General features: G+C 50.3%; 2 protein-coding genes across 8 annotated transcripts in view; both read left to right on the top strand.

Moving 5' to 3' along the window:
* The first annotated feature begins 1,313 nt into the window (after positions 1–1,313).
* Positions 1,314–7,836, top strand: RFLNB (refilin B). The gene is made up of 3 exons (XM_005493545.4): positions 1,314–1,615; positions 2,955–3,064; positions 5,123–7,836. The coding sequence occupies exons 1-3, from the start codon at positions 1,412–1,414 to the stop codon at positions 5,451–5,453; spliced, it is 645 nt and encodes a 214-aa protein (XP_005493602.2). The 5' UTR covers positions 1,314–1,411; the 3' UTR covers positions 5,454–7,836.
* Positions 7,837–13,372: 5,536 nt separating this feature from the next.
* Positions 13,373–27,971, top strand: part of RPH3AL (rabphilin 3A like (without C2 domains)) — a 45,224-nt gene continuing 30,625 nt past the window's right edge. For 3 of the 7 annotated variants that reach the window (XM_026797187.2, XM_074556729.1, XM_074556730.1), the window contains exons 1-4: positions 15,603–15,733; positions 23,214–23,330; positions 25,203–25,346; positions 27,618–27,747. In XM_026797187.2, coding sequence (XP_026652988.2) covers positions 23,254–23,330; positions 25,203–25,346; positions 27,618–27,747 — 351 coding nt within the window. In that variant the 5' untranslated portion in view covers positions 15,603–15,733; positions 23,214–23,253. Of the gene's footprint in view, positions 13,490–15,577; positions 15,734–15,834; positions 15,856–23,213; positions 23,331–25,202; positions 25,347–27,617; positions 27,748–27,971 lie in introns of those variants that run through there. The other 4 variants (XM_074556727.1, XM_005493546.4, XM_074556728.1 and 1 more) reach the window with 4 other exon arrangements.

Here is a 27,971-nt window from a genome sequence, read left to right as displayed (position 1 = left end):
GAGTTCCCAGCACTGCATAGCTGCAAACCACAGACGCCTACGGCTGAAAGTTCTGCTCTGCTTTTAATTTTGGGGCAGGGAAGGAATTTTTTTCAGAGGTTTGGGTTCACTTGTGCTGGGCCCATCAGCCCAGACTGCTGCTTTCTGTGCAGGGGAGTGTTGACTTTGGCCGGCTGCAGGGTTGCTTTCCCTCCACAAGAGTATTCCCCCACCAAATCTGATGACATGGCGCAATTATTTCATTAGGATTTTCCAAAAAAGGTTCCCTCGCTCTCCTGTAGTGCTAGAATGACCGTTTCCTTCTGTTCTCTTGTTTCAGCTTCGGCAGCTTTGCCTGAAAAATGCAATTAAGGGCAGCAGCGCTGCTGCCTGAGCCTGAATGCTTGGGAATGGGGAGGGAGAAGGAGCAGCCTGGAGGGAGAACTTGGGGGTCTTAACCAGCTGCCAAAATCCCTGTTCTTGGGGAAAGCGCCACTGGAGGTGGGGGCAGCCCAGCAGGATCTGGCAGCTCTTTCAGTGCTCCCCAGAATCCGTGCTGGCAGCACATTGGGATGGTGCACTGTGGGTCGGAGCAGGATGTGTGGAGGGAAGTTTCCATCGGGCACGGTTCCGCAGAATCCCAGAATCGTTTAGGTTGGAAAAGAGCTCCGGGATCATCGAGTCCAACCCGGGAGCCATCCCCACCTTGTAGCCCCACCAGAGCACTGAGGCCGGCCTGTCCTTACCCAGGGACGGTGACTCTGCCACCGCCACCTTCCAATGGCAAATTCCGAGCGACGGGACAGGAGTGGGATCACCAGGAGGGCAGGGACTGCGGGAAAACGGCGAGCACCGGCAGGACGGGGACAGCCCGGGGAACGGGGACACCGGTGGGGTACAGGGACATGGATGGGACACAGGGACACCGGTGGGATAAAGGGACATGGATGGGACATAGGGAGATGGGTGGGACAGGGGGACACGGGTGGGGTACAGAGACACGGGCGGGACACAGGGACACCAGTGGGATATAGAGACACCGGTGGGACATAGGGACGCGGGTGGGATACAGGGACACCAGTGGGACACGGCTGGGACACAGCGACACGGGTAGGACACGGGGATACGGGTGGGGTACAGAGACACGGGCGGGACACAGGGACACCAGTGGGATATAGAGACACGGGTGGGACATAGGGACGCGGGTGGGATATAGGGACACCAGTGGGACACGGCTGGGACACAGAGACACGGGTGGGACACGGACACACGGGTGGGACCCAGGGACACCGGTGGGACCCGGGCCCGCCCCGCCCCCGTGTGGCCCCTCCCCGGGCCGCCCCGCCCGCCGCCGCCGCCGCCCGGGCGCAGGCGGCGCAGGGAGCGCAGCGCGGGCAGGGGCCGGGCCGGGGCAGGCGGCGGCGGCTCGGCCATGGTGGGGCGGCTCAGCCTGCGGGAGGTGCCCGACCTCCCGGACATGAGGAAGCGGGGCGACTCCGGCCTCGACAGCCCCGACTCCGGGCTGCCGCCCAGCCCCGGCCCGGCCCCGCCGCCCTGGCTGCTCTCCTCGGGCAGCCCCGACCGCGCCGCCGCCAACGGGCTCCCGGAGCCCGAGCCGCCCGCGCCCTCCGCCGCGGTGAGTACCGGCCCCTCCCCGCTCTGCCCGCACCCTCCGGAGCCCCCGGGACCGGCAGCCCCGCTCCCCGGTGCCCCCGGTGCCGCCGCGGCAGGTGCGGGGTCCCGGCGGAGCCGCTGCCCTCCGGAGCTCCCCGCGCTGCTCCGCGCATCCCGCGGGGAAAGGAGGGAGGAACCGGGTCTGGCCGCCCTGGGATGGGCTGGAAGAACCGCCCGCTGTTTTTCTCCGTTTTAACCGAGCCCTCCGGCCGCTGTGGTGTCCCGGAATAGGTTTGCACCGGGAGGGAAGGGTCCCGCCGGGAAGCGGGGTGGCCGGGGCTTTTCACAAAGCTCTGGCTGCGAGGGAAGCTCCTGTCCCTCCTGGCATCGCAGCACGTCTTTGGAAATCCCTGTGGAAAGTGAGCTCCCGTTATTCCCGAGTGACCCGGAGCAGTAACTTTATCGTGCATAAAGTGCGGTTTCAGTTAATTTGGTTTTTCACCAAATAGTTTTTGGATGTGGAGCTGCTGGTGCAAATACTTTGGAAACTGCAGATTTAGAGGGAAAATCCGTTTTCTACAGGACTGCTGCTGTGGAATTGGAAAAAGCCATAGGAGGGAAAGATGCTCACAGCCCCCCAGCCCCTCGATAGCGAACACACGTGCAGAGGTGGCTCCAGAAGCACACACGGGTTGGGTTCCATCTTCCAGGGCTGCTTTGGTTTCCTCGGGCTGTGGGATTCAGTGTCAGCTCGTGGTGCTGGGTGTCAGAGCAGCACAGGGACAGGCAGTGAATCACCCACCCCTCGGCGGGAATGAGTTAATCCTTCCCGACGCTTGGTGTGTGAATTAGGTTGGATTTAATGCCTTCAAACGGGGGCCAGGGCGTAGCTGTGGAGCAGGGAGGCGGCTCATGGTGAGGTGCCCTGTGGTAATTTCCTCTGTGGTCTGTCCGTGGGGGTATGGGGTGAATTCAGCCAGGAGGGAACCCTCAGACACCAAAAAATGTTGGTTATAACTTGATTGTGTGTTCATGTAGGGAACAGACCACACTGCACAGAGGGGTTGCAGTCCTCTCTCATTTCCCAGAGTGGCTCCTCTGCATTAAGCTGCTGAAGTAGGGACCTTGTCTTCAAAAAATGCTCCTGGCCACCTCTAGGATGCTTTAGATCAGTGTGGAGTCAGGCCTAAGGGATGCACCTGTAGCACATCTTGGTGCAGCAGATCCTCCTGCACGTAAATGTGAACCTCAACATCTCCCTACCAAGGGATAAATAAATCTGTTTTCCTGAGAATGTGCTGCACTGTAACATAAATGTGCCACAGTATGGTAACATGAAACATTTTGCATTTCTTTTGCAGAGTTCCGTGTTCTCCCCCAGCCCCATTCTCTCCAGCTGCCCTCCAAGATTGTGTCCTTTATCCTTTGGTGAAGGAGTTGAGTTTGACCCTTTACCAGCCAAGGAAATAAGGTAAATATTGTCTTACAGTCATCTCCTTTGGAGGGAGTTAGAGGAGTTAGCCTGTAAAGGAGCAGTTAGGCCTTATCAGTGCCTGTGAGTCAAGTTAATTTATTTGCAGAGCCATTGTTCACTGCAGCTGTACATTCCTGGACCTGGACATTTGTACAGGCTAAAGGAGTGTTCAGCCTCTTTTAATCCCACCCATATGGTTGTTTGGTTGGTTATTTTTCCAGGAAGACTTTCTTACATTTTACTCTCCTGCTTTTCCTTCCTTGCACTGCTCCAAAACGTTGCCCTTGAGCTGATTAACCAGGAGGCAATCATGAGGGAAGACCTTCAAAGATCTTTCTAGGGCTGTTTCATTAAGGGAAAAAAATGTTGCTCTTTCAACCTCCTGGTTTTATAATAAGCACTTTCTATCTTAACAGCTGTGGCTGGTTGTGTGAATTGAAAGAAATGTTAACATTCAGAGGAGTGCATAATTCTTTTTTTTTTTTTTTTTTAATGCACTGCATCACTTCACAGCCTGTGAATTATTCCTTTGAACACCATGATTTGCAGTAATGAGAAAAGAAGGCTCCCAGTTGATGACTGTGCAATTAGAGGGAGGCTGATAAAATCAAATGGAAGCCTAATGCAGGGGAGGGTAGGGAGAATTATGTCCTGGTGTGGGGAAGGAGCTGTGCTGTGGCTGGAATTGGAGGCAGTTAACTCCTTCGTTAGTGGAAAAGCCAACTGAGTTGTCTCAGTGTGAAGGAGATTAAAACTTTCTTTTGCAACCCAGGCTAAGAGGGCTTGGGTGTGCAAGCTGGAGTGTTTTCCTGCCAGCTGAACCTTGAGGAGTTTGTCTTCAGAGAATGCCCCGTGCCAGGGGCGATAGCAGAGCACTCCTGGGTGACTCCTGGCAGAGAAAAGCTGAGGAGATAACGTGTGCTTCCCAGCCCAGAGGAGTTGGGATGTTTGTGTGCCAAGCCTAAATGTGGATCAAGGCCTCCGGGTTTGGGAGTTTGCAGGAGGTTTGTGCATTCAGAGCTCAGGGCTGACAGGAAGTTTTGGTAGTGCTGGCAGCTGGGCTAGGCAGTGATAATCCTGGGAATGCTGCTAACATAAGGCTCTTTTCTCATCCTGTGAATGTGTAAGACGCCAGCAGATGGTTCTGTGTGAGGTGGGATGAGGAGCCACTCCAGTACCTGACAGCTCCTCTTGCCACAAACCCATGAGCAGAGCACACAAATCCCCTGCAGCAACCCATCCTCAGCCCTGCTTCATCCCCCTCAGATGTCCCATCAGTCATGCTGATGCCAGAGCACATTCATGCAAATATGAATCCTTGTCCTTTAAAGAATCACTGGCCTGAGACTACACAGAGTTATTTCTATGGATGAGGTCAACAATGTTTAAACGTTGTGTTTCTGTGACTGGAGCTTGTCTCCAACAGAAATGCTCTCCTAGCTACCAGCTACAATTGCACTGCTGTAGTTATTAGTAATTCTAATTATATTAATGATCTAATTAGTAATTCTAGTTATATTAGAATTATTTCTTCCTCCCTGTAATTGCTTTTTGTGCCCCTCAGTTTGGGAAGGACGTTGAGATGCTTGATAGTCCAGAGGAGGCAACGAGGCTGGTGAGGGGCTTGAAACACAAACCCCGTGAGGAACAACTGAGGGGGCTGGGGGTGTTCAGCCTGGAGAAGAGGAGACTCAGAAGTGACCTTATCACTCTCTACAACTCCCTGAAAAGTGGTTGCAGTCAGGTGGGGTTGGTCTCTTTCTCCAAGCAGCAGCTGACAGAACGAAAGGATATTGTCTCAAGCTGCACCAAAGGAAATATAAGTTGGATATTAGGAAAAAGTTTTTTACAGAAAGGGTGATGAAATATTGGAATGAGGTGCCCAGGGAGGTGGTAGAGTCACCATCCCTGGATGTGTTTAAAACAAGACTGGATGTGGCACTTGGTTTAACTGAGGTATTGGGGCTGGGTTGAACTCGATGATCGTAAAGATCTCTTTCAACCCAATGATTTTACCTGATTATTCCAGAATAAACACAGGCTTTTCTGTCACAGGTACACCTCCTCGGTGAGGTACGACTCGGAGAAGCACTTCATCGCCGACGTGTACCTGCCCGTGGGGCTGAGCGTGGCCTCGTGCAGCCAGACCATCGTCTGCGTGCCCAACTGCTCGTGGCGCAGCTACAAGGCCGAGGTGCGCTTTGAGCCGCGCCACAGGCCCCGCCGCTTCACCAGCACCACCATCATCTACCCCAAGCACGCCAAGACTGTCTACACCACCACGCTGGACTACAACTGCCGCAAGGCCACGCGCAGGTTCCTCTCCAGCGTGGAGCTGGAGACCTCGGAGTGCCTCAGCGCCGAGGGTGGCCTGGATGGCTGCTGACCGCGGCCTGCACGGCTGCTGAGGGCGGCCGCCCCTCTCGCTCCCATCCGCCCCTCACAAACTGTGCTGACTCCACTTGCTAAAAGCAGGCACAGACCCTCTCTCTCAGCTCTTAATTCCTGCTTTTAAAGCCTCACGGCGGCCCGAGCGTGGTTTTCTATGGGAAAGTAACTTAGCGCGAGGGGCTTGGCTCTTCGCCTCCCGAAAGCCGCGGGTTCCCTCCCCTTCCCCGCTGTAATCAGGTGAAAATAACAACGGGAAGTGATTTCCCCCAGAGGAAAAGGTGACAGGTAAGGAGGAGTGTGGGGTAGTGGCTGGTAGGTGGAGATCCATTTGGTGCTTTGGTGATGTGCAGAAAGTAAGGGCAGTTCGCTCTCTTGCAGAGGATCTGCCACATCGTGTAGTCACACATATTGCTGTCAGCCATTTCAGTTTAGATCGTGTTTTCTCCAGAAAAACCATCCCCTGGAAATTGCTGGGGAAGACTAACAGAGAAAACCCCAGAACTCTGCTTTTAACACATACAAAAATGTTAACGTGGCATTCACATTTTGTGTGAAGGTGTAAATTGGGAAGAAGAGGAGTTCTGAGCAAAGCAGGGGACGAACTGCTTCTGCAGCTCCAGGCAGCAGAGACAGGATTGTGTGATTCCAATTCTTGGGGTAATGAGGAGCCCTTGTTCTGTGTGACACACAAGTGTTTCTGTGCCTGCAGCAGGGCTTGTAACAGAGAATACCAGGCCAGAAATTATCCCTGTGTTGTTGGATCTTGGTGATGTGGAGGTAGAAAACCACAAGTGCCTTGTTTTTGCCCACACAAGCTGCATGCACTAAAGGAGCTGTAAACCAAAGCAAGATTCAGATAAAGTGCTGGACAGAGAGACCCAGAATGGCCAAGGAGGTGCTGGATTGGCTGTGAGACACTGTTGTGGTGGGGTTGGGAGGAGGTAAAAGTAGCAAGGGACAGGCAGGTTTGTGGCGCATAACAAAATCCACAGCTGTAGCTCTGCTTCCCAGATGAGCTTGTCATGGCACAAATCCGTGTCCTGGGGATTGGGGATGTCACTGGGATGGGGCAGCCTCTGCCTGTCTGCAGGCTGCTGAAAAACCTCTCCTGAGTGTGTGATGAGTTTGGGGACCAAAGGGAATAGCTTCAGATATTATGAAAGTCTGTCTGGCTGTTACGTGCGTTTGTTTATCGTGTGCCTTGATGAAAATAAGACAGTGAGGTTTCCTTGTTTTCCCAGATTTTTTTTTCCTGTGTTGACAGAGCGTAGTGTGGAGAGCATCTGCTTTGGGGAGTGTGGGTTGTGCTGGTTTTTTGTGTGGTGTAGTCTCTCAGAAACACCTGATAGACCTGTCTGAGCTGGACACCCACGTGTTCCAAAACTCCCCCGAGGTGTGGGTGTGCAGCACCAGTCCTGGAGCAGCTTTTAAAGAGGACTTGGCAGTGCACAGCCCCAGGGGTGAGTTTTGTCAGTGGCAGCCTCGGGAGGCTGTTCTTGAGCTGTGCTTAACGTGTGTTTGTGCAAGTGTGATGGATGGTGTGGAAGTGAATCCCAGGGAACTGAAAGGAGTCGGGAGATGAAGAGTGCAGCAGGAAGGAAACCTTGAGTTTGTATGGTTTGGGGGTTTTTTTATTGTTGTTGTTGGGGTTTTTTTACTTATTTATTAGCTCAGCAAAGAACATCCTTCACCTTTGGTACTCGCCTCAGAGAGGCAGCTCCCAAAACAATCCCAGGATGAGAGAGGACACGGCCGGGCAGGCAGCGCTCCGGAGCTCAGAGCGTCACCCTTGAACACTTTGGTCTCAGGCTGCAAGAGTGGGGAGATGTGTCTTAAACAGATGATGCAATTGTGCCCTAAGTGTGCCCCAGGATGTGCTGGTGGTGTAACAGAAGGCCCAGCTCACCCCATAGCCCGTGGGGTTTCACACTCTGCTCGCTGGGTTGCTCCATCCATCCCTCGCTCCCTGCAGTTTGCTCCTGCTGTTGCTGGGCACAGGGCTCTGGGAGAACACAGACCCTGGATTGCTCCCACAAATGCTCTCCCAAGGAATCCACTTGGAGCACATCTAAGAGGAGGTTGTTTTAAGATGTAGCCATTAGCTGTTCCTAGTTAGAAGCAAAATAACCCACAAAATGCCCCTCATGCTCTGGTTTTAGGATAAAGCACCTGATTTTTATAAAGCAAGCAAACTTAATGTGTGCCTCTTAAGGATATTTTAATTGGTAGAGATACCTTTTAAATTATTTATGTTCCAACATTTGCAAAGCTCTGATTAGCTCTGTGCAAGTGTTCTGGTGTCTGTGATGTTTCCCACCCCCTCCTTCTGATTTTCAGTTTGTCTTTTACTTTATTGGTAATAAATGATCTGAAAACCATGCTGCAGGGAAGTCTCTTTATTTCTCATTCAAATCTTTTCAGTGTTTATTGTGGTAGTTACTTAGAAATAAATACATAATATTTCCTGCCAATCCCAGCTCCCCTCCTTTCTCTTCTATTTTTGTTTGCATATTCTAGGAGGGTGTTTCCTATATAAAACTGTCTATATTAAAAACCAAACCAACACCAAATGTTGTGGATTTGTCAGTTTAGTAAGACATTGAAAAAGTTCTTTAAAGACAGCTGAAAATCTTCTCCTTAATGTGTTTGAATTGTTCATCTGGTACAGCTTTATTTTTAAAGAGAGTTTCTGGTATGAATTTCAGCATATCCTACAAGTGAAGAACTAATCCCTTTCAAATATAACATGTATTTAACCAGGCAGGAATTTATTTTTAAAATGTAGATGCTCAAATGCTGCATTAGTAAACACAGCATAAATATAAGATTAGAGTGTGTTATGCATTAAACTTTATAAAACCAAAAGAGATGATTATAAGCTATTGTGTTGAGAGAAATGCTCTGGTGGTTTTCTGGATGCTTAATCTGTTCTTTTAACCTTTCCACATTTTGCAGGCGTGCTGATTTTGTTAGTGACTCTGGCAGAGCAGGAATGGATGTAATTGAACATCAGTTAATTAATTCCTAATGGGATTTTTTGCTTACTTTTTTATTGTTCATCTGGTTATGTGCTTGTGGAAGCTCTAGAGTTGCATGTAATGACATTATTGGGGTCTGGGGAGCCGTGGAGCTGCTGCAAAGCTGCTGCTTCCAGCAAAAGGCTCTCAGAGCTTTTGGGTATCCTGGAGTTTTGAAGTATTAAACAGGAGAAAAGCCACTTATAAACGTTAATTCTGTATAAAAGGGTCGATTTAAAAAGTCATTAAGAAAAAACTTGAGAAGTCAGCACAGTGTCTTTCAGGGGAGTTCGGGGAGACTTTCAGATGTCACCTAACTTTCAAATCTTCCTGCAGTGAGGGCTGGGCTGTTCTCCTTAGATATTGTCATGACACTCTGTATGAAAACCTTTTTTTTCCTATAAAAATTTGAAGTTGGGGAGTACAAGGCTGTTCCATGTGATTTTTAAATCATATTGGCCCAATGAACTTCTAATTAGCGTTAGAAGGAAGCCCTGTTGTTCTGGATGTGCTTCCCCTACCATTCCAAGGAAGCCCTGTTGTTCTGGATGTGCTGTTTGCCTTTCACATGTGCTTCTCCAGAATGTCACACCTGAGGGTCTGAGATAATGAATTTTTATTACAAAAATAAAGCAACAATTGGATCAAAAGCCAGGAGGTGAGGGCTGGATTTCCACCCTGACTTTGCAGCTCACTCAGTTTCAAGGAAGGTAAGTTCATGTGCCTGGAAATCATTTCAGCCTCTAAACAAGGTGTCTGATCCTTCATCTGCTCACAAATCTGCAGTGTACAACGTGAATAGCTGGAAAGTTTAGCAGTGTTATTTGTAAATAAACCAACAGCAATAATTAGCACAAACGCAGTGTAGAAAGGAGCACTTTAATTGTTGATGCAGTCTGAGTTGCAGCCATATTTTACCAGGTTGGTTTGTTTTGTAAAATATAAATGTCCTTTTCTCCACACAGACATTGAGGAACCACTGTTAGGATACAGAAATTATTGGGATTTTGGGTGACACCCCTGGTGCAGCTCAGAGGCTCCTTCAGCATTCAGTTCACAGCAACTCCTCAATCAGCATTCGGGCACAGCAATTTTTGCTCTTCCAAATAATCACTGCAGGAATCTCCTTTACCTGCTGCTGCTGCCGTGGAGGGGTGGGGAATTCCTGGCAGCTGGGAAGTGCTCCTGGATATACAATTCATACCTTTTCCTCCTGTTCACCCTATAAACCTGCAGCCTTTCCCTCTCTGCCTGGGGATCCTCCAGAGCCCCATCCCAGCGGAGGCTTTGGCTCAGCTGAGCGCTGAGACCTTCCCCTGCCCCAGCAGAACCCAAAATGCTGCCAGCTGGTGCTACAGCCTCCTTTATTTTTGCATCCTCCTCATTCCCCTGTGCAGAGCTTTGGGCTGAGTCAGGGTTCCTCCCAGGAGCTGGGATTTGAAGCACTGGAGGGGAGTGGGCCCGCTGCTTTCTGCTCTTTTGGTGCTGTTCTGCTGTTGAAATGATAAATGCTGTTAGCAAAAAGGTAAGTGTTGCCTCTGAACTTCCCTGATTATTTCATAAAACAAAAATAAAATGAGGCAATGGCTTGCTGTGCCTTAATAAAACCCCAAATCTACGGGAAAAGTAGTAATGGGCCAAAAATCTTATTTTTAAGTAGGAAATAGATATTTTTCCGATTGGCCAGCATAGGGATTGTCACACCTGTAAAAATGTATTTATTGAAGCTGTTAATGCATTAATAGCACTTCTGCACTGGCATCAAGCTCACTGTGTTTGCCTGACTCAGTTTTAGCAGGAAATCGTTCTGAGTTGTTGGGGATTTTTTTTTTAAGCTGCCATCCATTAATAAAGTGAGCCATATGATTTTAATTTTTTAATAGTACAATTTCTGGAAACTTTCAGGCACTTTTTGTACTAACATAGTGGAAATGAATTATTCCTTTACACAGAAAATTTTTGGGAATTACCTTTCCTTTTCTGTAGTTTTACCAACCACTCACCCCCACTGATAGTTCAGTGCTGTAACCCACTGCAAGGGTGAATATTTAAATATCCCCTAAATATGAACAGCATCCCAAATCCCGGGCAGTTTGTGGAATTCTCAACTCCCTTCTGCCTCCTACTGCTTATTCGGTGTAGTTACATGTGCTCCATCTCTGGGATCAATTTGTAGCCAGAGAAGAAAATCTGGGTACAAACAGAGGGCAGGAGAATGTTTTAAATCACCAAGGGAGGTTCCCTGGGAAAAGCAGATTTTTCTCACCTGCCCTGGTGCTGGCGGTGGTGGCACTGGTGGCACTCCTGCCTGGTGGCTTCTTCCTCCCTGGTGGCTTCGTGCCCGCTGCTGGAGAGGGTCCCGGCTCCCTCCTCCTCCTCCTTCCCGCATCCCTCTGCTGCCCAACAGCCCTGGAATGGCCTGCAGGGAGCAGGGGGAGGAAATTCAGCTGCCCCAGCGTGGCCTCTCTCCTGCCTGTGACCCCTCTGCAGCTTCCTCCCCTCCGAGCCTTCCCCTCCTCCTCCTCCTCACCTTGTCCCTTCCCCTCTCCTCCCTCCATGCCAGCGCCTTCCCTCGCTCCCGGCAGGGTGACACAGGGACAAGCCTGGACTCGCCTTTTTGTCACCAGGAGCAGCTCCCTGCCCTTGTCCCCTGTGTGAGCAGGGGCTGGGCTGTGCTTGTCCCCTGTCCTCTGTCCCTTGTCCTTGTTCCTTTTCCCTGTCCCAGCCCCGAGGTGCTGCAGGATTGGCAGGGGAAGCGCCGAACCCCAAATCACCCCATCCCTTTGTGTGAGCAGGTGCTGGGCTGTGCCTGTCCCTTGTCCCCTGTCCTCCCTTGTCCCCTGTCCCTTGTCCTTGTCCCAGCCCCGAGGTGCTGCAGGATTGGCAGGGGAAGCACCGAACCCCAAATCACCCCATCCCTTCACACACCTCAGCCCTGTAAATCAAGGTGCTGAGGGAAACTCGTCTTTCCCTTCCTTCCTCTCCCCGTTTCCCTTCCTCCTGCCCAGTTTGCCTTCTCCTTTCCCTCCCTCTCCACCTTTACTCCCACCAGAGTAGTGCAAGCTCAGTTTCTGGGGCAGCAGCATCTCTCTGAGGTTTTTGAGGCTCCCTGCCCTTGCTGCTGCGGGGTTGGTGGGAAGAGCTGTGAGACCCTGGCAGGCTCCAGAGGTGAAAATCCTTCCTCACAACTCCAGGAAGAGCTGCTGAAGCCATGCTCCTCTTACAGGTCGTCTCCAGGTGGTTTAATCCTTTTTGGGTGCTTTTTCCTCCTCCTCCCTTCTTCTTTTCTCCTGATGTGTTCAGATGTGACACTGGGACAGGCTCCTGCTCCCACCAGTGCTCTCATGCCCAATGCTGATGCTGGACAGCAGCCAGAAGGTCCCCAGAGCTGCCTGTGGATAAAAGGGACAGTGACACAGGGCAGAAGAGAAGGAAAACGGCAGCAGCACTGATGGGGTGTAAATAATTCATCCATACCAGTGTGGTATTTTTGGCAGGGGATTACTTGTTGCTAATGACAAGTGGTGGATGTTGTTAATTTTATTATGATAAAACCTGACTCGCCAGCCAAAATTAGAGCCCAGTGGGAGCTGCTGGCCTGAGCTGCCTGTAAAGAAAATCATCTTCTGACAGCTTTTCCCTGGATGCCAGGACAGGTAGGAGCAGCTTTCTCCTGCTGATCTGCCCCTCCTGCTGCTGCAGGGCTGCGAGCTGGAGTCCCCCTGGCAGCAGATTGGGTTATCCTGGAAGGGCAAAATCCCCAGGCAAACCCTGCTGCCCTTTTTGACTTTGGATACAACTACACTGAGAAATTTCTCTAAATTTCCCAGTGTATTCCCAAATGTGCATCATTTTCCTGTGCCACAGAGGCACAGAATTTGTGTATGGATGTACCAAGGAAGCCTTGTGAAATGATCTTGTGGGAGCTGCAGCTCAATGTGAACAAGGAAAGGAGATTTAGACCAGAGCCTTGCCATGCAAGCAAAATGTGGATCAGAATTGGGAATTTTTCTTTAAAACAGGTTAAAAAAGAAGCAGATTTTGCTGTGAAGTATCAGTATTCTTCCAGCATTTGCTTTGTCTTGTACACCCTTGAGCAGGTGTGCTCCGTAAACAAGACCTTTTTGGTTCAGATTAGGGACAGAATCGTTGACATTTTATTCAGGAGAGGTAATTAGAGGGATGAACACAAATTGAATCCGAGGATTGCAATCAGAGCAACAGCTTGGAGAAAAGCCCTGGACTTGTTGCTGTGAATTGTGAAGCAGCTGAGCTGAGCTGGGGCAGTCAGGCAGGAGGGGAAGCAGTGCCAGACAGCTCCTTGCTCCAGTTTTCCTGGGAAATTGCTGTTCAGAAATAAAGATCCAGCCAGTCTGACCTGCTGGTGTTCACCAGCCCAGTGTCCAAACTGTGAGCTCTCCAGGATTCTCCCAGCTTGGACCATTCTAAAGCTGCTTTTAAACACCCATGGTTCCTCTGCAGGACCAAGTTTAACCTCTCCAAAAAGCTGCTGCTCCTTCTTTGCCATTCCTTGAGGAGCATCCCAGCCTGAGGTGACACAGGAGAAGAGAAGGGATCAGCTGAGGGCAGGCACGGTGCCACTGCCAGCAGCACTGGGAGCCTGCAGGAGGAGGTTGTTATCCCTCATTGTCCTTGTCACGGGGATATTTAAAATCTCTGGCAGCTGTGATCTGGTGAATAATTCAGCAAAACCCATCATTGATAAAAGAGAGACTTTGAAGGGTTCTTTGGGTGGAACTGGAAGTGCCTGGCTTCTGAGAAACGAGTCTATTAAAAATTGACTCCGTGCTATCAAAGATAAAACCTTGTATTTAGCCTTTAAAATTTTTTAATGTAACATCATATTTATTCTCTGTGGCACCCAGCTGCCAAGGCCCAGCCTTGCACACTCTGGAGCAACTGTGGGGATCCTGACAAGAAAAATTCAACAGCAGGATGGATGCGGGCTCTGAGATGTGTGTCATTTCCCTGCCAGCACAGCTGGTTAAATAAGGTAATTTATCTTCCTCCTGAAGTTGGCTGAACCGTGTGTTTAATTTATTTATATTATTGACTGTGTGGAAGAACTACCCTGGTGCGAAATGTCATCGTCAAGTGTTTTCTTCCACGGAGCTGCAGGCTCTGTGCTCATGCAAAATGCTCCCTCTGATGTATTTTTCAACAGTTGCCTGAACCAAAAAGAAAAATATCTGCTTAGACTTGAGCTTGATTCAGGGGCAAGGGGGCTGAGGGTCCCTGAGCTGACCCTGGTGGATGTAGAGGTGAAAGGTTTTGCAGAAGCTCCAGATTTGTCAACAACCAGCTCTGAAAAGGCAATAGAAACACAATTTATTTTCCCTTTCTTTCTCTTTTCGCTCCCTCATTCCCCCCCATCCCTTCCTGTCACATGGCAAATTTACTCACAGCATCAAGTGGACATTTAGACAGTGAGGAGCCCAAGTTCCTGTGTTCTGGTGCAAAGCAATAATTGTGTTCCTGTGATCTGCTGCTGACTCACCACAGGATCCCAGGCTGTCCCTCCATAAACCCAAATTTTGCTGCTATTACCAGCACATGTCTGTAATTGGGATTGCTCAGGAGGTTTGGGCCCTTAAGTTTTAAAGGGTCTGAGCCCCCTGTGCAGGCCTGGCAGGTGCCTTGTTCTGTTCTTGGTGTGAACATATTTTTAAACCCTGCAAAATTCCTTTTTTATTGGGGTTGGGTTTTTGTTTTTCATTTCTTGTGTGGATTTTGGGTTGGTTTGGTTTTTGGGGTTTTTTTTTTCTTCTTTTTCTGGTTCTTGGAGGGTTTGTTCTGTTTGTGTGGGTTTGTGGTTTGTTTGGTTGGGTAGCTTTGTTTGTTTTGTTTCTGTTTTGGGCGGGTTTTTTTGTTGTTATTGTTTGGGGAAACTTTTTGTTTGGTCTTTTTCAGGGTTTGTTTCGGTACCACCTTTCCTTGTCTACGGTTTGGTGCATTTTTCCCGTGGGCTCTTGCTCTGTTTTGGGATGCACATCTGGCAGTGCCTAGAGCCCAGAAAAAGTTCTGGGGCACATCTGGCTGTACCCACATCCCCCTTAGCCTCACCTGGATCACATCTGGCAGTGCCAACAGCCCTGTTCTGCTGCTGGTGAACATCTGGCAGTGCCTGGAGCCTCACACAGGTCTGGGGCACATCTGGCTGTGCCCACATCCCTCCACATCCTCCCTATCCACATCTGGCTGCAGCCACATCCCCTCCAGACCCTCCCAGGTGACATCTGGCTGTGCCCACATCCCTCCAGCTTTTCCCAATGCACTTCTGGTTGTGCTCACATCCTCTCCAGCCTCTTCCAGGACACATCTGGCTGTGCCCACGTCCCTCCAGGCCCTCTCTATCCACATCTGGCAGTGCCCACATCCCCTCCAGCCTTTCCCAGTGCACATCTGGCTGTGCCCACGTCCCTCCAGGCCCTCTCTATCCACATCTGGCAGTGCCCACATCCCCTCCAGCCTTTCCCAGTGCACATCTGGCTGTGCCCACGTCCCTCCAGGCCCTCTCTATCCACATCTGGCAGTGCCCACATCCCCTCCAGCTTTTCCCATTGCACATCTGACTGTACCCAAATCCCCTCCAGATCCTCCCTATCCACATCTGGCTGTACCCACATCCCTCCAGACCCTTCCAGGTCACATCTGGCAGTGCCCACATCTCTCCAGCCTTTCCCAGTGCACATCTGGCAGTGCCCACATCCCCTCCAGCTTTTCCCATTGCACATCTGGCTGTACCCAAATCCCCTCCAGATCCTCCCTATCCACATCTGGCTGTACCCACATCCCTCCAGCCTCTACCATCACACATCTGGCTGTATCCACATCCCTCCAGACCCTTCCAGGTCACATCTGGCGGTGCCCACATCCCTCCAGCTTTTCCCAACGCACATCTGGCTGTACTCAAATCCCCTCCAGATCCTCCCTATCCCCATCTGGCTGTACCCACATCCCTCCAGCCTCTCCCATCGCACATCTGGCTGTACCCCCATCCCTCCAGCCTCTCCCATCGCCCATCTGGCTGTACCCACATCCCTCCAGCCTCTCCCAGCCCATGTGGCGGTGCCGGGGCCGCTCGGGGCCGCTCGGTGGCCGCTCCGGACACCAGCAGGGGACGCGCGGAGGGCGGGCGGGGGCGGGCGCAGGTGCGGCTCCGTTGGCGGCTCCGTTTCCGCCTCGTCCCGCCGGGGCAGCGGCTCCGGGAGCGGCCGCCGGTGAGGCCGGAGCGCAGGTGGGTGCGGGGGGAGCGGCTCAGCCCGGCTTAACTCGGCTCAGCCCAACTCGGCTCGGTTTGGGCGGAGTTTGAGCCGGGTTTCAGTGCCCGGCACCGGGAGGAAAAGCGGCGTGCACGGGGTTTGTGGGTTTGGGAATGGGAACGGCTTGGAGGGGCTCAGAGCTGGGGGAGAGGTCCCTGAAAGGCTCCGGGAGCAGCTGGGAGATGGCCGGGATGTGTCCCGTGAGCCTGACCTGGGGCTGGGCTGGAGGAGCTCCGCAGGTGCCTTCCCACCCCCAGCCCTTCTGGGAATTCGGGTGGGATTCAGGCTCTGAAGGGAATTAACTGTGAGTGGCAAAGATGTACAGGGAAATGAGTAAAAAGTGAAAGCGATGTGTGGAGAAGTCACCAGCACGTCCTGCTTTTGGGAGGTGGGAGAAGCCACCTGTGGGAGGGTGCATTGTCCTGGGTTTTAGGTGATATCACACCAATAGTGTGACAGAGAAGAAGGTGACTGAGTAGAAGTCTGTTTTTGAGCTGATGGGAATTTGGAAGTTTTTTCCTTCTCAGAAGAAGTTAGGCTTTCTGTTTTGAGTAAATGTAGGTTGTTATGGGGATTAAGCTGATTAGGAAGGAGGTTCTGGCTGTGCTTGTGTTGGTGGTAGGGATGTTCTTGAGATTGTTAGAACTGGGAATAGGATGGGGGTGGAGAGGGTTATTAAGGTTGGATGTGCAGGTGCTGTGCCCACCCTCGGGGTTTTTGGGGTGCTGCAGGTTGGCTCAGGTGCTCTCCAGCACCTGGTCAAAGTCCACGGCTTTCCTTCTGCTCCTAGCAACGATGCCAGGGTGATAAAAACCTCTCAGTGGCCATGCTTGTGGTGCTGTTTAAGGGTGCCTAAAACCAGTTTTATACCTTAAGGATGCCAAGAAAAGCTGTTCCATCCTCCAGATGTGCCAGCAGGCTGGAGGACAGGGAGTTTTTGGGAAGGCCTGGCTGCTCAGCAGAGTTTCTCCACGGCCAGGAACTGCTCTTTTCCTGGTTCACTGGAGTTTACCGTGGAACAGCCTGGCATGAATGAGGCTCCTCTTCTGCAGGGATTCCTGGACAAAGCTGGGCTGTGCTCAGCGCTTCCCTCTGTCCCATTCTTTCTAAGAAACCTGATGCTTCTGGGAGGTGCCACACTGCCAGCCTCCAGCCTGAGCTTCTTAGCATATCAGAATAGTGAAATGAGTTTCTCTAATTGGCCATTTAGATGCTAATTTGCTTCTCCCATGCCAGATCAACCTGCCCCGAACGCGAGTCAGAAAGAGCCTGCTGTCTTCATGAATTATTCACTTTGCATAAGGCACCTGCCTGGCTGGGGATCAGGAGGAAATGGGTCCAAAGTCTGATAAATAAAGATACACCTTGGCAGGTGCAACAGTGCTGGCTTTCCTCCCCGGCATCAGGGGGTGCTGGGGCGCCTGGAGGCTGCTTTGGCAAAACCTGTTTGGTTTTGTTTTTTGAGTTTTTTGGTTTTTTTTTGTTTTTTGCAGCTCACCATATCGCAGGTAGCCACACTACCAAGTGCCTCTCGTTAATAAAGAATTGTTGCTGCTGGATGTCAGCTTTCCTGTCGAGCTGATTTTATCTTCCCACTCACAGGACTGGCATGGACCTCCAGGGCATTGTATTTTAAAAACTCTTTATAAGCTGCATCTTAAAAAAACACTTTGGCTTCTTGCTGCTGCTGCTGGGATTGGGAAGCAGCTGTGGTGGGGAGGAAACTTCTTGGTTTTCCCCCCAAACCTCATCCTCACCCATTTCTTTACCAGCTTGGCCTTTCACCATAAGGACACCTCCCAGCTGGTTTTGATTTGGGCTGGGCCAGCCAGAATGAGGATCTGAATGAGGTTGTCCCCATTTTGCTGGCACTGATGCTGCTTAGATGGAGCTTTCATGGGGAAAAGTATGTTTGATGGGGACTTTAAGTTGTTGTGCCCAAGCTTGGCAAAGCTTTGTGGTGTTTATTTGGGCAGTGTTTTGGCCCAAGCTGCAAGTCAGGTCTGATCCCATTGCATTCCCTGTGCCAGCTCTGATCCCATTGCATTCCCTGTGTTATCTCTGATCCCATTAAATACCTGTGTCAGCTTTGATCCCATTGTGTTCCCTGTGTCTCCTGGCTCTCCATCTGCTACTGGGGGTTTTTAAGGAATGCCAAAACGCTGCTCCTCAGCCAAGCCCAGGTGTGTCTCTGCCTCAGAGAGCTGCTGGGGATCTCCTGACTCTGCTTAACCCTTATAAAATCATTTTCCAGCATTTATTGGTGCCCACAGCAGGCTCCTGATGAAGGAGCTGTGGAACTGCTGGATGTGGGTGTCAATGAGCAGCTCAGAGCGCTTCAGGTGTGAGAAAAACTTCTCCAAACCCTGATTCAGCCTTGCTCTGGCTCCCAAGCCAACTTTGCCTTTCCTACAGCCCCGAGAGTTCTTTTAGCTCCTCAAACCAGCTCTGAAATTCAGCTGGGGGCCTTTAAAGCACAGGGCAAGAGTGGTGGCTGCAGCAATAACCTTCCTGCTGGTGGGCTGGGTTCACCTTATCAATCCCTGCCCCTCATTTGTGTCATGGCAACACCAGCAAACACTCCTGGGTTGCCAAGGTTTCCCTGGGATAATGGGGTCTGGCTGCAGAGCAGGAGGTGATTTCACTGGGAAAAATGTGCATTATGTGATTGGCTTTTTGCAAACATTAACATGGATATTGTATGGGTTGTGTTAGGAAGTTATGCTGTGTTAATCCTTTTCAGTAGTGAGTTAATTATAGTTTTAGGTTATAACAAAATGTTAAAATAGAAGCTGTGTGATGTAAGATACTTTTCTAACCAGCTCAAGGAATGGATAAGATAATCAAGAAATTCTTCAAACAGACATAACAGCAAGAAGACACTAAAATCCCAAAGAGAAAAATTATTACCTCCTTACTGAGAAGAACCAAACTCCTACCTCCTTTCAGACTCCAGAGCCAAATTATAATTTATAAAATGAAAGGGGAAGAATTGACATTAAACAAAAAACTCCCTAGTTTATAAACAATGTTTACATAATATATAAAATATATGAATATACAACAAATTATTACTTTTAAAAGTTAATTCATTGTTAGCAGGCATGCTTTTTTGAAGAAAACATCCAAACATTCATAATTCTTTAATTTTTTATTGTCCTTTATTGTCCTAACTCTGATTGTCCAAATTCTTATTGCTCTAAATTTTATTACTATTTTTATACTATAGTATGAAAATATAGTATAATATATACACGTAGTATATAAATCTACTATAAAATATAGTAATATATAAAATATGCTAAAAATATACTATAATATACTATAAAAACACATAAAATATATACATATAGTATATACATATACTGTATGTGTATACCATATATACTTTTAAAATTTTAACACAACTAATTAGCATTTTTCACACCACTGATTTCTTGGAGGGAAAACCTGGGAATCCTGGGAGAGGTGATGCCCTGGGAGCAGGTGAGATAATTACAAAGCTTAGGAATTGGGAGCTTGGCTCCAGCCAACTGCCTCATTTTGATTTTTGTAAAATGAAATATTAAAAAAAAAAGTAGTCTAATTAATTTGCTATGAAAACAAATTAATCTAGACACGAGCTGCTCAGCTGAAATAGGCAGGCAAATGGAAGCTGGCTGGAGGCCTCCTCATGGGTCTGTGTAGGATTTTTTTTGTCTCTGTAGGGTTCTGAGGAGTTGATGCTTGGTGGGCCCAGCTGAGGAGGGCTGGGGCAGGCTGTGCTGTCACTGCATGAGGGGGTTTTTGTGCCATGTCAGTAAAACCCTTCAGTTTTAACTTTGGTGAAGTCAAAATGTCTGAGGTGGAGGAGATGGGAAGGGTTTTGATGCTGGAAAAGTAAGCTGGTAAAATTTGGGAGAGGGAAATGTTGAGGGTGTTAAACAGAGCAGCAGGCTGGGTCAGGCAGGGCGTGATCCAGGGATCCCTGCAGGCTGGGAGGGTGTTCTGGGGAAGGATTGCTGCCTTGTGCTGTTATGTTCTGTTCTATTCCTGTTATATTCTTCCTTAAGCACCTGCTCTGGCAGCTGGTGAGGTGGCAGGTACAACCTGCTGTGGCTGTGCTGTTATTGAGGTAAAATTCACAATGCTCATGTTGATGTTCTGCTGAGAAAACCTGGATTCCTTCTCAGGAATCCTTTGAAGAGCAGCACGTCCAAGGGCTGTGTCTGCCTGCCTCTGCTTCCCTCACTGGAAGGTTTCTCCCTCCCAGATTGAAATCATATTCTGGTTTCTGGTTGCCAGAGTACAACTCTTATCATGGAGGCAGCAGAGACAGAGCCACAGCAGAGCTGCAGGCAGGGATGTGCTCAGCTCTGCATCCTCCTGGATGCCCCTGGCCCCACAGGAAAGGGCAGCCCTGCAGGGCACTGCTGTGCCAAGGGCAGCCAGGTGCACCCAGATTTAATGAGGTTTTGTCTCACATGACTTCCTCCATCACAGGAAAGGAATGAGCAGGTGGAGTGGCTTTAAAGCAGGTCACAGAATATTGTTAGTAGCTTCTCCTTTTAATTCTGAATTTAGGTAAAAAGCAAAGCCTGGAGTGGGAGGTTTTTCTGTACCATGAAATGCTCAAGCTTTGCTGTCACCCTGTGAGCAGGGCCAGGAGCTGTGGGTTTCTCCAGTAGACTGCTTCAACCCTTTGTTAGTTTGTGGAGAGGAGAGGAGAACAGGGAGGGGATGGCTTGGAGTATTTTTGAGAGAAAATGCAAGACTGCAGGAGGGGGATATTTCACCACAGCCCATGGAAACGACTCCCCACGCTGGCGTGGTTTTGCTATCTGGGTGTTTCTGATTTCCCTGCACTTCTCGTCCTGTACTGAGATAAGAGAGAAGATGCTCCACGGCTTCCACTCCTCTGGCATCATTCCCACACCCATGAGAGACAAACCTTTCCCTCCAGCCCTGCTTTTCCCCCTGCAGTCCCATTCCTGTTTCCTTCCTCGAGCTGTGTCCCCACCAGGCTTTTTCCAGAGGCAAAAGTGGAAAACCAGCAATTCCCATCGGAGGAGATGGCACATCCTGTAAATATTTCAGGGAATAATCTCTCTGAAGACTCTTTTGAGGACCTGGTGGCTCTTTAGGCTGTGTTTTGTTTGCCTTTTCTCTTTGCAGATGCTGCTCAGGGAAGGGGGAGGACGGGGAGCTTGTGCTGAGTAACAAGAGGCAGAGGACCATGACATTGCTTGTTTTTGTTCAGTCAGGCTGAGCAAAGCTCACTGTGCTCTGAGGCTGGAGAATGCCTTTAAGCCTCTCCTGAGAGAAATGCTCGGCTCATGTGCTGTGTTCTGACTCGCCTCCAGCTCTGGTGGAGCAGATAAAGCTCAGTTGAGGAGGGGCAGATGCTTCCAGCACAGCTTCCCACCCTGAGAGCTGCTGGCAAAGCCAACTCCCCTGCCCTGGCTCTGCTCTGGGGCTCATCTCCAGCTCCAGATTTTATTCCAAAGACCCCCACAGGTACCCCCACACCCTGCATGGACACAGAGTGTGGGCTGTGCTGTTCTTCAGGTGCTCACGAGTGGGAGGGAGGAATTCATGGTGCAGCTGAGGAATAATTTAATATATGCATTTGTGTGGGGGGCTACATATGCATATAATCCTGTAACCACACATCACAGGCTTGGGAAATCTCTGGAAAAATCCCAGGTCAGCCATTCTGTGTGCAATTGTAGCTTTTCTCTGCTTGTAACTCAGGCCTGAGGGTGGGAGCCTCTGTGTTCTGGTGCTGTTCATGCCGGATTGCTCCCCTGGGTGTGAGCACTGTGGGATGCCAGTGGGGAAGGTGTTCTTGGTGTTCTCTGCTGGCTGGAGATTGTCAGGAAGATTAAAAGAGCAGGAGGTGTTCTGGGGCTGGATGGGAATGCAAACCCAGCGTGTGGTGCTGAGCAGGGTGGGGAGAGCAGCAGTTCCAGGGTTCAAGGGTTTCTTCTCTTCAAAAGCCATCACTTTGACTAATTTAAAAAATCCTGTGTGACATTTCTGTCTGTCCTTCCTGCCGCAGCCCTGCTTCCTGCAGCCTTCCCATCTCCCCCATGCCTCAGACTCTGCTGAGCCTCCACCTTTCCTTACACACATTTCCCCTTGCACTGAAAGAAATCTCTGTGGAATTTCCCCTCTTCCCTCCTGCCTGTTGCAAGCACTGCATTTTCAGGCTCTCCCCATAAACTGGGACGGCCAGGGAGAGGAGGGAACTGCTTCATTTTGGCTCTGGGGGCTGAGGTGGGGTTAGGCAGGAGGGAGCTGGCAGTTCTCTGGTGTTTCTGTGCTGCGTGAGCTCAGCACAGCAGGGAGGGTTTGATGTGCACAAGCTCTGTGAGAGGGGGCCAAGGCCACCAGGCACAGCACCCAGAGCTCGGTGTGGCAGCAGCAGATAGCAGGGGTGGCTGCAGCACTGCTGGGGAGAGTGAGGCTGGAAAATGCAGAGTTTACTTGGGAACTCCAGCTCGGCTGGCAGGTGATACACCTGGCCTGCCATTGGGTCTGATTCCTGCTTGCCAACCAGCATTAAACACCTTATCTCTGCCCAGCAGGTGTGGTTTCAAAGCTGGCAAGTGTCTGTGCTGGGGACAAGCATTAATACCTGGGAATTTATGCATTAGAGCTTGTGAGACACTCGCTCTGCTGGAGAGCAAAACCAGCTGGTTAAAAGCTCAGTACATCAAGCCTAGTTCAGCATCCATTGAAATCCTTTGGCTGTGCCTGTCCCTTGGTGCTTTCCATTCATCTGAGCTGCTGGTGGGACTCAGAACTGCTCAGCTGCAGAGTCTCTTTGGGGGATGTTGCTCCCACGGGCATCTGGAAGTTGGTTCTTGCTGCTGATCAGTTCTTGCTGCCTCTCCTGATCAGTTCAGAGGAATTTTCACTGAGCACTGGTGTGACCATGCAGGAGATCTGCTGCAAGAGGTGCTGTCTTGAGCATCAGAGGATGCAAACAAGCTGCTATTGTAGGCTGGAGTTATAAATATCAGGCTATTATGGAGGCAGTTTTAATGAAGGAAATGACTTGCCACTATTCATGCTGATTGTTGCGTGGGTTTTTGTTTGTTACCCCATTAAGAGGTTAAAAAAAAGGCAACTGTAGCTTCTTTGTGTCCTTTGGAGTGGCTTTCTCTGTCAGAACTGCAGTGCTAGGGCTCTGGAGGTGGGGAGGCAGGGATTATTTTTACAGACAACGCTTTTCTCTAGTTTGAAATGAAAAATCAGGACTGACAAAGAGTGTCTGGCTTTTTTTTTTTTTTTTTTCAGAGTATACCATAAAATCTAAACATCCAGCCTTGCCTTCAAGGTATCTGAAAGTATTTATTAGCTTCTATTTTATGAGGGTGATGGGATGTTTTTATCACTGTCTGTGGGTGAGAGTCTGGCTGCTCCCAGTGTGTGTGGTGCTGGCAGATCAGCTCTGTTTGCTTCTTCCAGGTGTGACTCCTGCCACCCCACCCCTGCCCAGGCTGGGACCATGGCTGACATGATTTTTGGCAGTGGTTCGGGCCCCTGGGTTTGCCCCAACGACCGGCAGCTGGCCCTGAGAGCCAAGTGAGTCCTTTTCCCTTTTCCTTTTCCCTTTTCCTTTTCCCTTTTCCTTTTCCCTTTTCCTTTTCCCTTTTCCTTTTCCCTTTCCACCCTCAGCTCTGCCCTCACAGCTTTCCTGGTGTCTCTGGGCTCTTGGCCTCATCCTGCACTCCTGGAGTCCATCCCACAGCCCTCCCCTGGGTGAAAGGAAGGGTTGGAGCACCCTAAATAAAATTGATGGCATCCCCCAGCTGCCAGCACCCTTTTGCTTTAGGAACTTGTCAGTAGTTCTCGTTTTCCCTCAGAGTTAAAATTACTGCACAACCTAAGGACTGAAAGGATGGGGATGAGTCAGGCTCTAGAAGTGCATTTTTCTTGGGTGTTTTCATTCCCTGGCAGCTGGGACTGTGCCACCTCTGCTTTTTCCTGAGCCCCTGGGCTCAGCTGCTGCTGCAGAGTGTTAGAACATAGGGGGACACCCCATGGTTTGAGGGGGCTGCCTGGCTGAGCACCCCACTGCCTCCTCCCCAGCCTGCAGAAACCTTCAGCAAGGCCGTGGTGCCCAGCAGTGCATCCTCCTGGCAGCCATAAGTGTATCCAGTGACCTCCAAACCCCTCCTGGATGGTAATTAATTAATTGAGCTGTGAAAGCTCCTGCCTGTTGCCAAGTGAGCCAAGGAGAGGCATCAGCTGCTGCATGGGAGGCACAGGGGGTTTGCTGGAGTCCTCACGTGAACCTGGGCCAGACCAAGGGAGGATGGTGCCAAATTTGTATTTCTAGGCATGCCCAGAGGTTTGTGTGCTTGAACTGAGGGCATGAGGGATGTGGGAGCCCCTGTGTCTGGCATTTGTGGTGCCTGGCACCAGCAGCCATCTCTGTGAGGGGATCCCCAGGACAGGCAGCCCCACGGTGCTGCTGCTGCTGCTTTATGGAGAGACAGGAACAGGGGCTCAGAAAAACACAAACTGGAGCAGAAAGGGAGGGCAGAGGGCAGGGAGAGGCAGCACAGCACTCAGTGCTGCTGTGGAAATGTGCTCAGTGAGAGGAGCTTTGGGATTTAGGCATGGAGCAGACATCCCTGATGGGAGGCTGCCGTGGGTCTGCGTGCCTGGGCTGTGGGGCAGGAAAGATGAAGCTGGAAAGCCTTAGAAATATGATTGTCTGGCAAAAGATTTTGAGAATATAGAAACTGATGGAAATATAGAAACGAGATTTTGAGAATATAGAAACAAGATGGAAATGAAAGCAAGCTTTGAGATACCTCAGTTACTGAGCAACTGGAAATCAATGGCGTGGCCAGCTGAAGGGAATCCCCTTTTGCTGAAACAACACCTTCTGCTTGCAGGCAGGTCCAAGGGTCAGAGTGGACCCTACTGGCTTGGCAGAAGGGGTGTAAAGAGGAGGCTTTAGGATTTAAAACTACTGCAAAAAGTAGTTTTTAGGGCTTCCAATGAGTAGTTTTTAGGCTTGGCAGAAAGGGCCCAAAGAGGTGTTTTTAAGGTTTAAAATGTACACAGTATGGTAATGTAGTGATTCTTATAGGCTGTATGTAAATGCTATAAGATTTGTATCTTGTATTAGATTGGTTAGTGAAAATTAGAATGTTTAGCACAGAAGAACATTTATGGTATTGGAACAGGAACCTCACTCTCTCATTTTCTCTTTACCACACCCTTGCCTTTTCTCTCTTTACCTCTCTCTCCCTCTTTGGGGCCTGCTCTGAGCTGGCAGCTCCCAGCAGTGCCCTGCACTTGGCCCTTTGCAATAAACCCCAATTTCCACCACCTGCCTCCAGATTTCTCTGCTCTCCATCCATCCCAACCATCCTCCAGGGCAGGGCTGGGGCTTTGTGCTTCCCTCCCCAGCTGAGTGCTGCCCTCCACGCCCTCCCACAGGCTCCAGACGGGCTGGTCAGTGCACACATTCCAGACTGAGAAGCAGAGGAAGATGCAGGCTCTGAGCCCCCAGGAGCTTGAGCTCATCCTGGGAGTGATCCGCAAGGCAGAGCAGCTGGACGTGGCGGAGCAGCAGCGCGTCGGGTACGGCCACGTTCCTGTCCCTTCCATCCCCAGAAAAGGCCAGCACAGGCAGGAGTGCCTCTCCCAGCTGCCTGAGCTCAGCCTCCATCCCTCACAGCATCCCTTAGGCCAGTGATTTTCCCCTCCTGTGACGGTGTTCACAGGGGTCTTGGATTGGGAAAGAGGGGAAAATCTGACTCCATGTTTCAGAAGGCTTGATTTATTATTTTATGATATATATTACATTAAAACTATACTAAAAGAACAGAAGAAAAGGTTTCATCAGAAGGCTTAGCTAAGAATATAAAAGAAAAGAATGATAACAAAGCTTCTGTCTCGGACAGAGAGTCTGAGCCAGCTGACTGTGATTGCCCATTAATCACAAACAAACCAACATGAGCCAATCACAGATCCACCTGTTGCATTCCACAGCAGCAGATAACCATTGTTTACATTTTGTTCCTGAGGCCTCTCAGCTTCTCAGGAGGAAAAATCCTAGGGAAAGGATTTTTCATGAAAAGATGTCTGTGACACCCTCCCAAGCTGCTTGTTTGGAGGTGATGACCGCTGGGGAGGGTGTTGTGTTTTCCTTCTCACTGAAGTATTTTCATGCTTTGAGCCTTGGGGGTTGCTGAGGGTGCAGCCCTGGCACATTGGAAATGCAGGTGGTGCTGGGTGAGGCAGGGGCTCAGGGAAAGGCTGGGCAGTGCCCAGGGCATGGATGGCTCAGGATCACTGCTGGCAATGCAATCAGGTTTTCCCTTGTCCTTGCCAGGCCCCTGGGATTTTGCCTGGAGCACAGAATGAGTTTATGTTCTAGTTGGCTGAGCCCTCAGGATGGGGTTTGCTAGCTTGAATTATTTAATTTACAGGCATCCTTTTGCTGCTGCAGGTTCCCATTTGCTCTCAGTCCTGCTGGAGGCCTGGCCTGAGCTCTGTGTGTGATCATCCTGCCTTCAGAGGCAGGGAGCTGGGCAGCCCTGCAGCATTTCCCAGCAGTGTTTGTGTTCATGAGACACAATCCCAGGGACCCCCAGCCCCTGTCCAGCAGGCCCTGCTTCCCTGTGCTCGTTAGTGAGGGCTAACGAGAAGTGGCAGTGATGTTTTTGTGATAAATGGGAGCCCCCAGCAGCAGCCAGTGACCCTGAGGGCCTGCCTGCTCCTGTGTGCTTCCTGCTGGAGCTGCAGCAAGTGCTCCCCTCGCAGCTCCTGCGGTCGGGCATCCTCTGAAATGCCTTTTGTTCACTCCCAGGAGCTCTTTTGTGGCAGAGTCCAAGTCGAGGATCATAAATCCACTAATGATGGCTCTCTCTGGCTGTGCAGCCTGACCTCCCCACCACGGCAGCCCCTCGTTCAAACAGCCCTTGCCTTGCTCTCCTGGTGGATGGGACATTAGCACTAATGAGAGTGGGATTCATGGATGGCAGGATCACTGCCTCCTGCTGCTGGTGCTGATGAATGGCCTGGCTGCTGCAGATGGCCTGATGGCCAAGCAGTGATCTCATGGCAGAGCAGCCTTGCTCTGCATGCTCCCCACACCCTGCATCCTCATTGCCTGTCCCGCCTTCCTGCCCTCTCCCAGCCCTGCTGCTGCAGACATTGAGCTTGCATATGCGCTTCTTGTCTTCCAGATGGGCTCTGGGAGGGAGCAGGGAGCAGTCCCTGCCATTCCTGTGCCACAGCCAGGCTCGTTTTGGTCTGATGGCTTCAGTCTGGCTCATTTTGGCCTTCAGCCTGGTCTTCCTGCTCCTAATGGGATGTCAGTGCCTGCCCTGCTGCTTTCAGGGAGATGGGAAATAGAGCTTGGCAGGTTTAGCTCCTTTGCCCTTTTCCCAGTGCTTTTTGACTTGCCCTGGCGTGAGGGCAAGACAATGCGTAAAACTTATACATTCACAGAAATAGATGTGTGCTATTTTGATGTCCCCACTGAAGTATATTGTGTAAAGATCTTCTCCAGCTACATTGAAATATAAGATTTCAAGACCCATATACAAGCTTTGGGTGCTGTAGAATACTATGGATCATATTGACTCCCCTTGGGGAAGGTATGCAAAACAATTTCATTCAGGTAGCAATATTTTTACTGCTATTTTTTAGATTAGAAGTGTTCCTGTATTTTTTCAACTAGTTCAATTCATTCAAATTTAGATTTTCCTCACAAGAAATAATAACTGCAAACTTTTCTGAAATGTCCTTTTAGCATGCCAAATGTCAATAATAAAGGAAATAAATGGGTATGGGCTGGGAGCTTTCCCTGCAGTGCTGTGACCGTGCTGTGCCTCCTGCCCGCAGGCGCCTGGTGGAGAGGCTGGAGAACATGAGGAGGAACGCCATGGGGAATGGCCTCTCGCAGTGCCTGCTCTGTGGGGAGATGCTGGGGCTGCTGGGCAGCTCCTCTGTCTTCTGCCAGGACTGCAAAAAGGTGGGTTTGCTCACACGAGCCTGTTCCTGGCAGCAGGACTCTCTAGGAAACACCAGCAGGCCCTTGGAGAGCTCTGCAGGGTGATTTTATTGTCACTGGTGCTGTCAGACCATCGAGTTTGCTGTGGCAGCCTGGTGATGACAAGAGGTTCCTCAGGATCCTGGTGATAATAAGAGATTCAGGATCCTGGTGATAGCAAGAGATTCTTCAAGATCCTGGTGATG

This window comes from Zonotrichia albicollis, chromosome 22 (genome assembly GCF_047830755.1).
Source record: "Zonotrichia albicollis isolate bZonAlb1 chromosome 22, bZonAlb1.hap1, whole genome shotgun sequence".
In the NCBI taxonomy this organism is placed as follows: domain Eukaryota; kingdom Metazoa; phylum Chordata; class Aves; order Passeriformes; family Passerellidae; genus Zonotrichia; species Zonotrichia albicollis.
This window is presented reverse-complemented; position numbering and strand designations above follow the sequence as displayed.

Excerpts from the sequence above, each read along its gene's own strand:
- RFLNB (XM_005493545.4), top strand. The coding sequence starts at position 1,412 with ATGGTGGGGCGGCTCAGCCTGCGGGAGGTGCCCGACCTCCCGGACATG. Across the intron at positions 1,616-2,954 it reads CGCCCGCGCCCTCCGCCGCG|AGTTCCGTGTTCTCCCCCAG; the intron begins GTGAGTACCGGC and ends TTTCTTTTGCAG. Across the intron at positions 3,065-5,122 it reads TTACCAGCCAAGGAAATAAG|GTACACCTCCTCGGTGAGGT; the intron begins GTAAATATTGTC and ends TTTCTGTCACAG.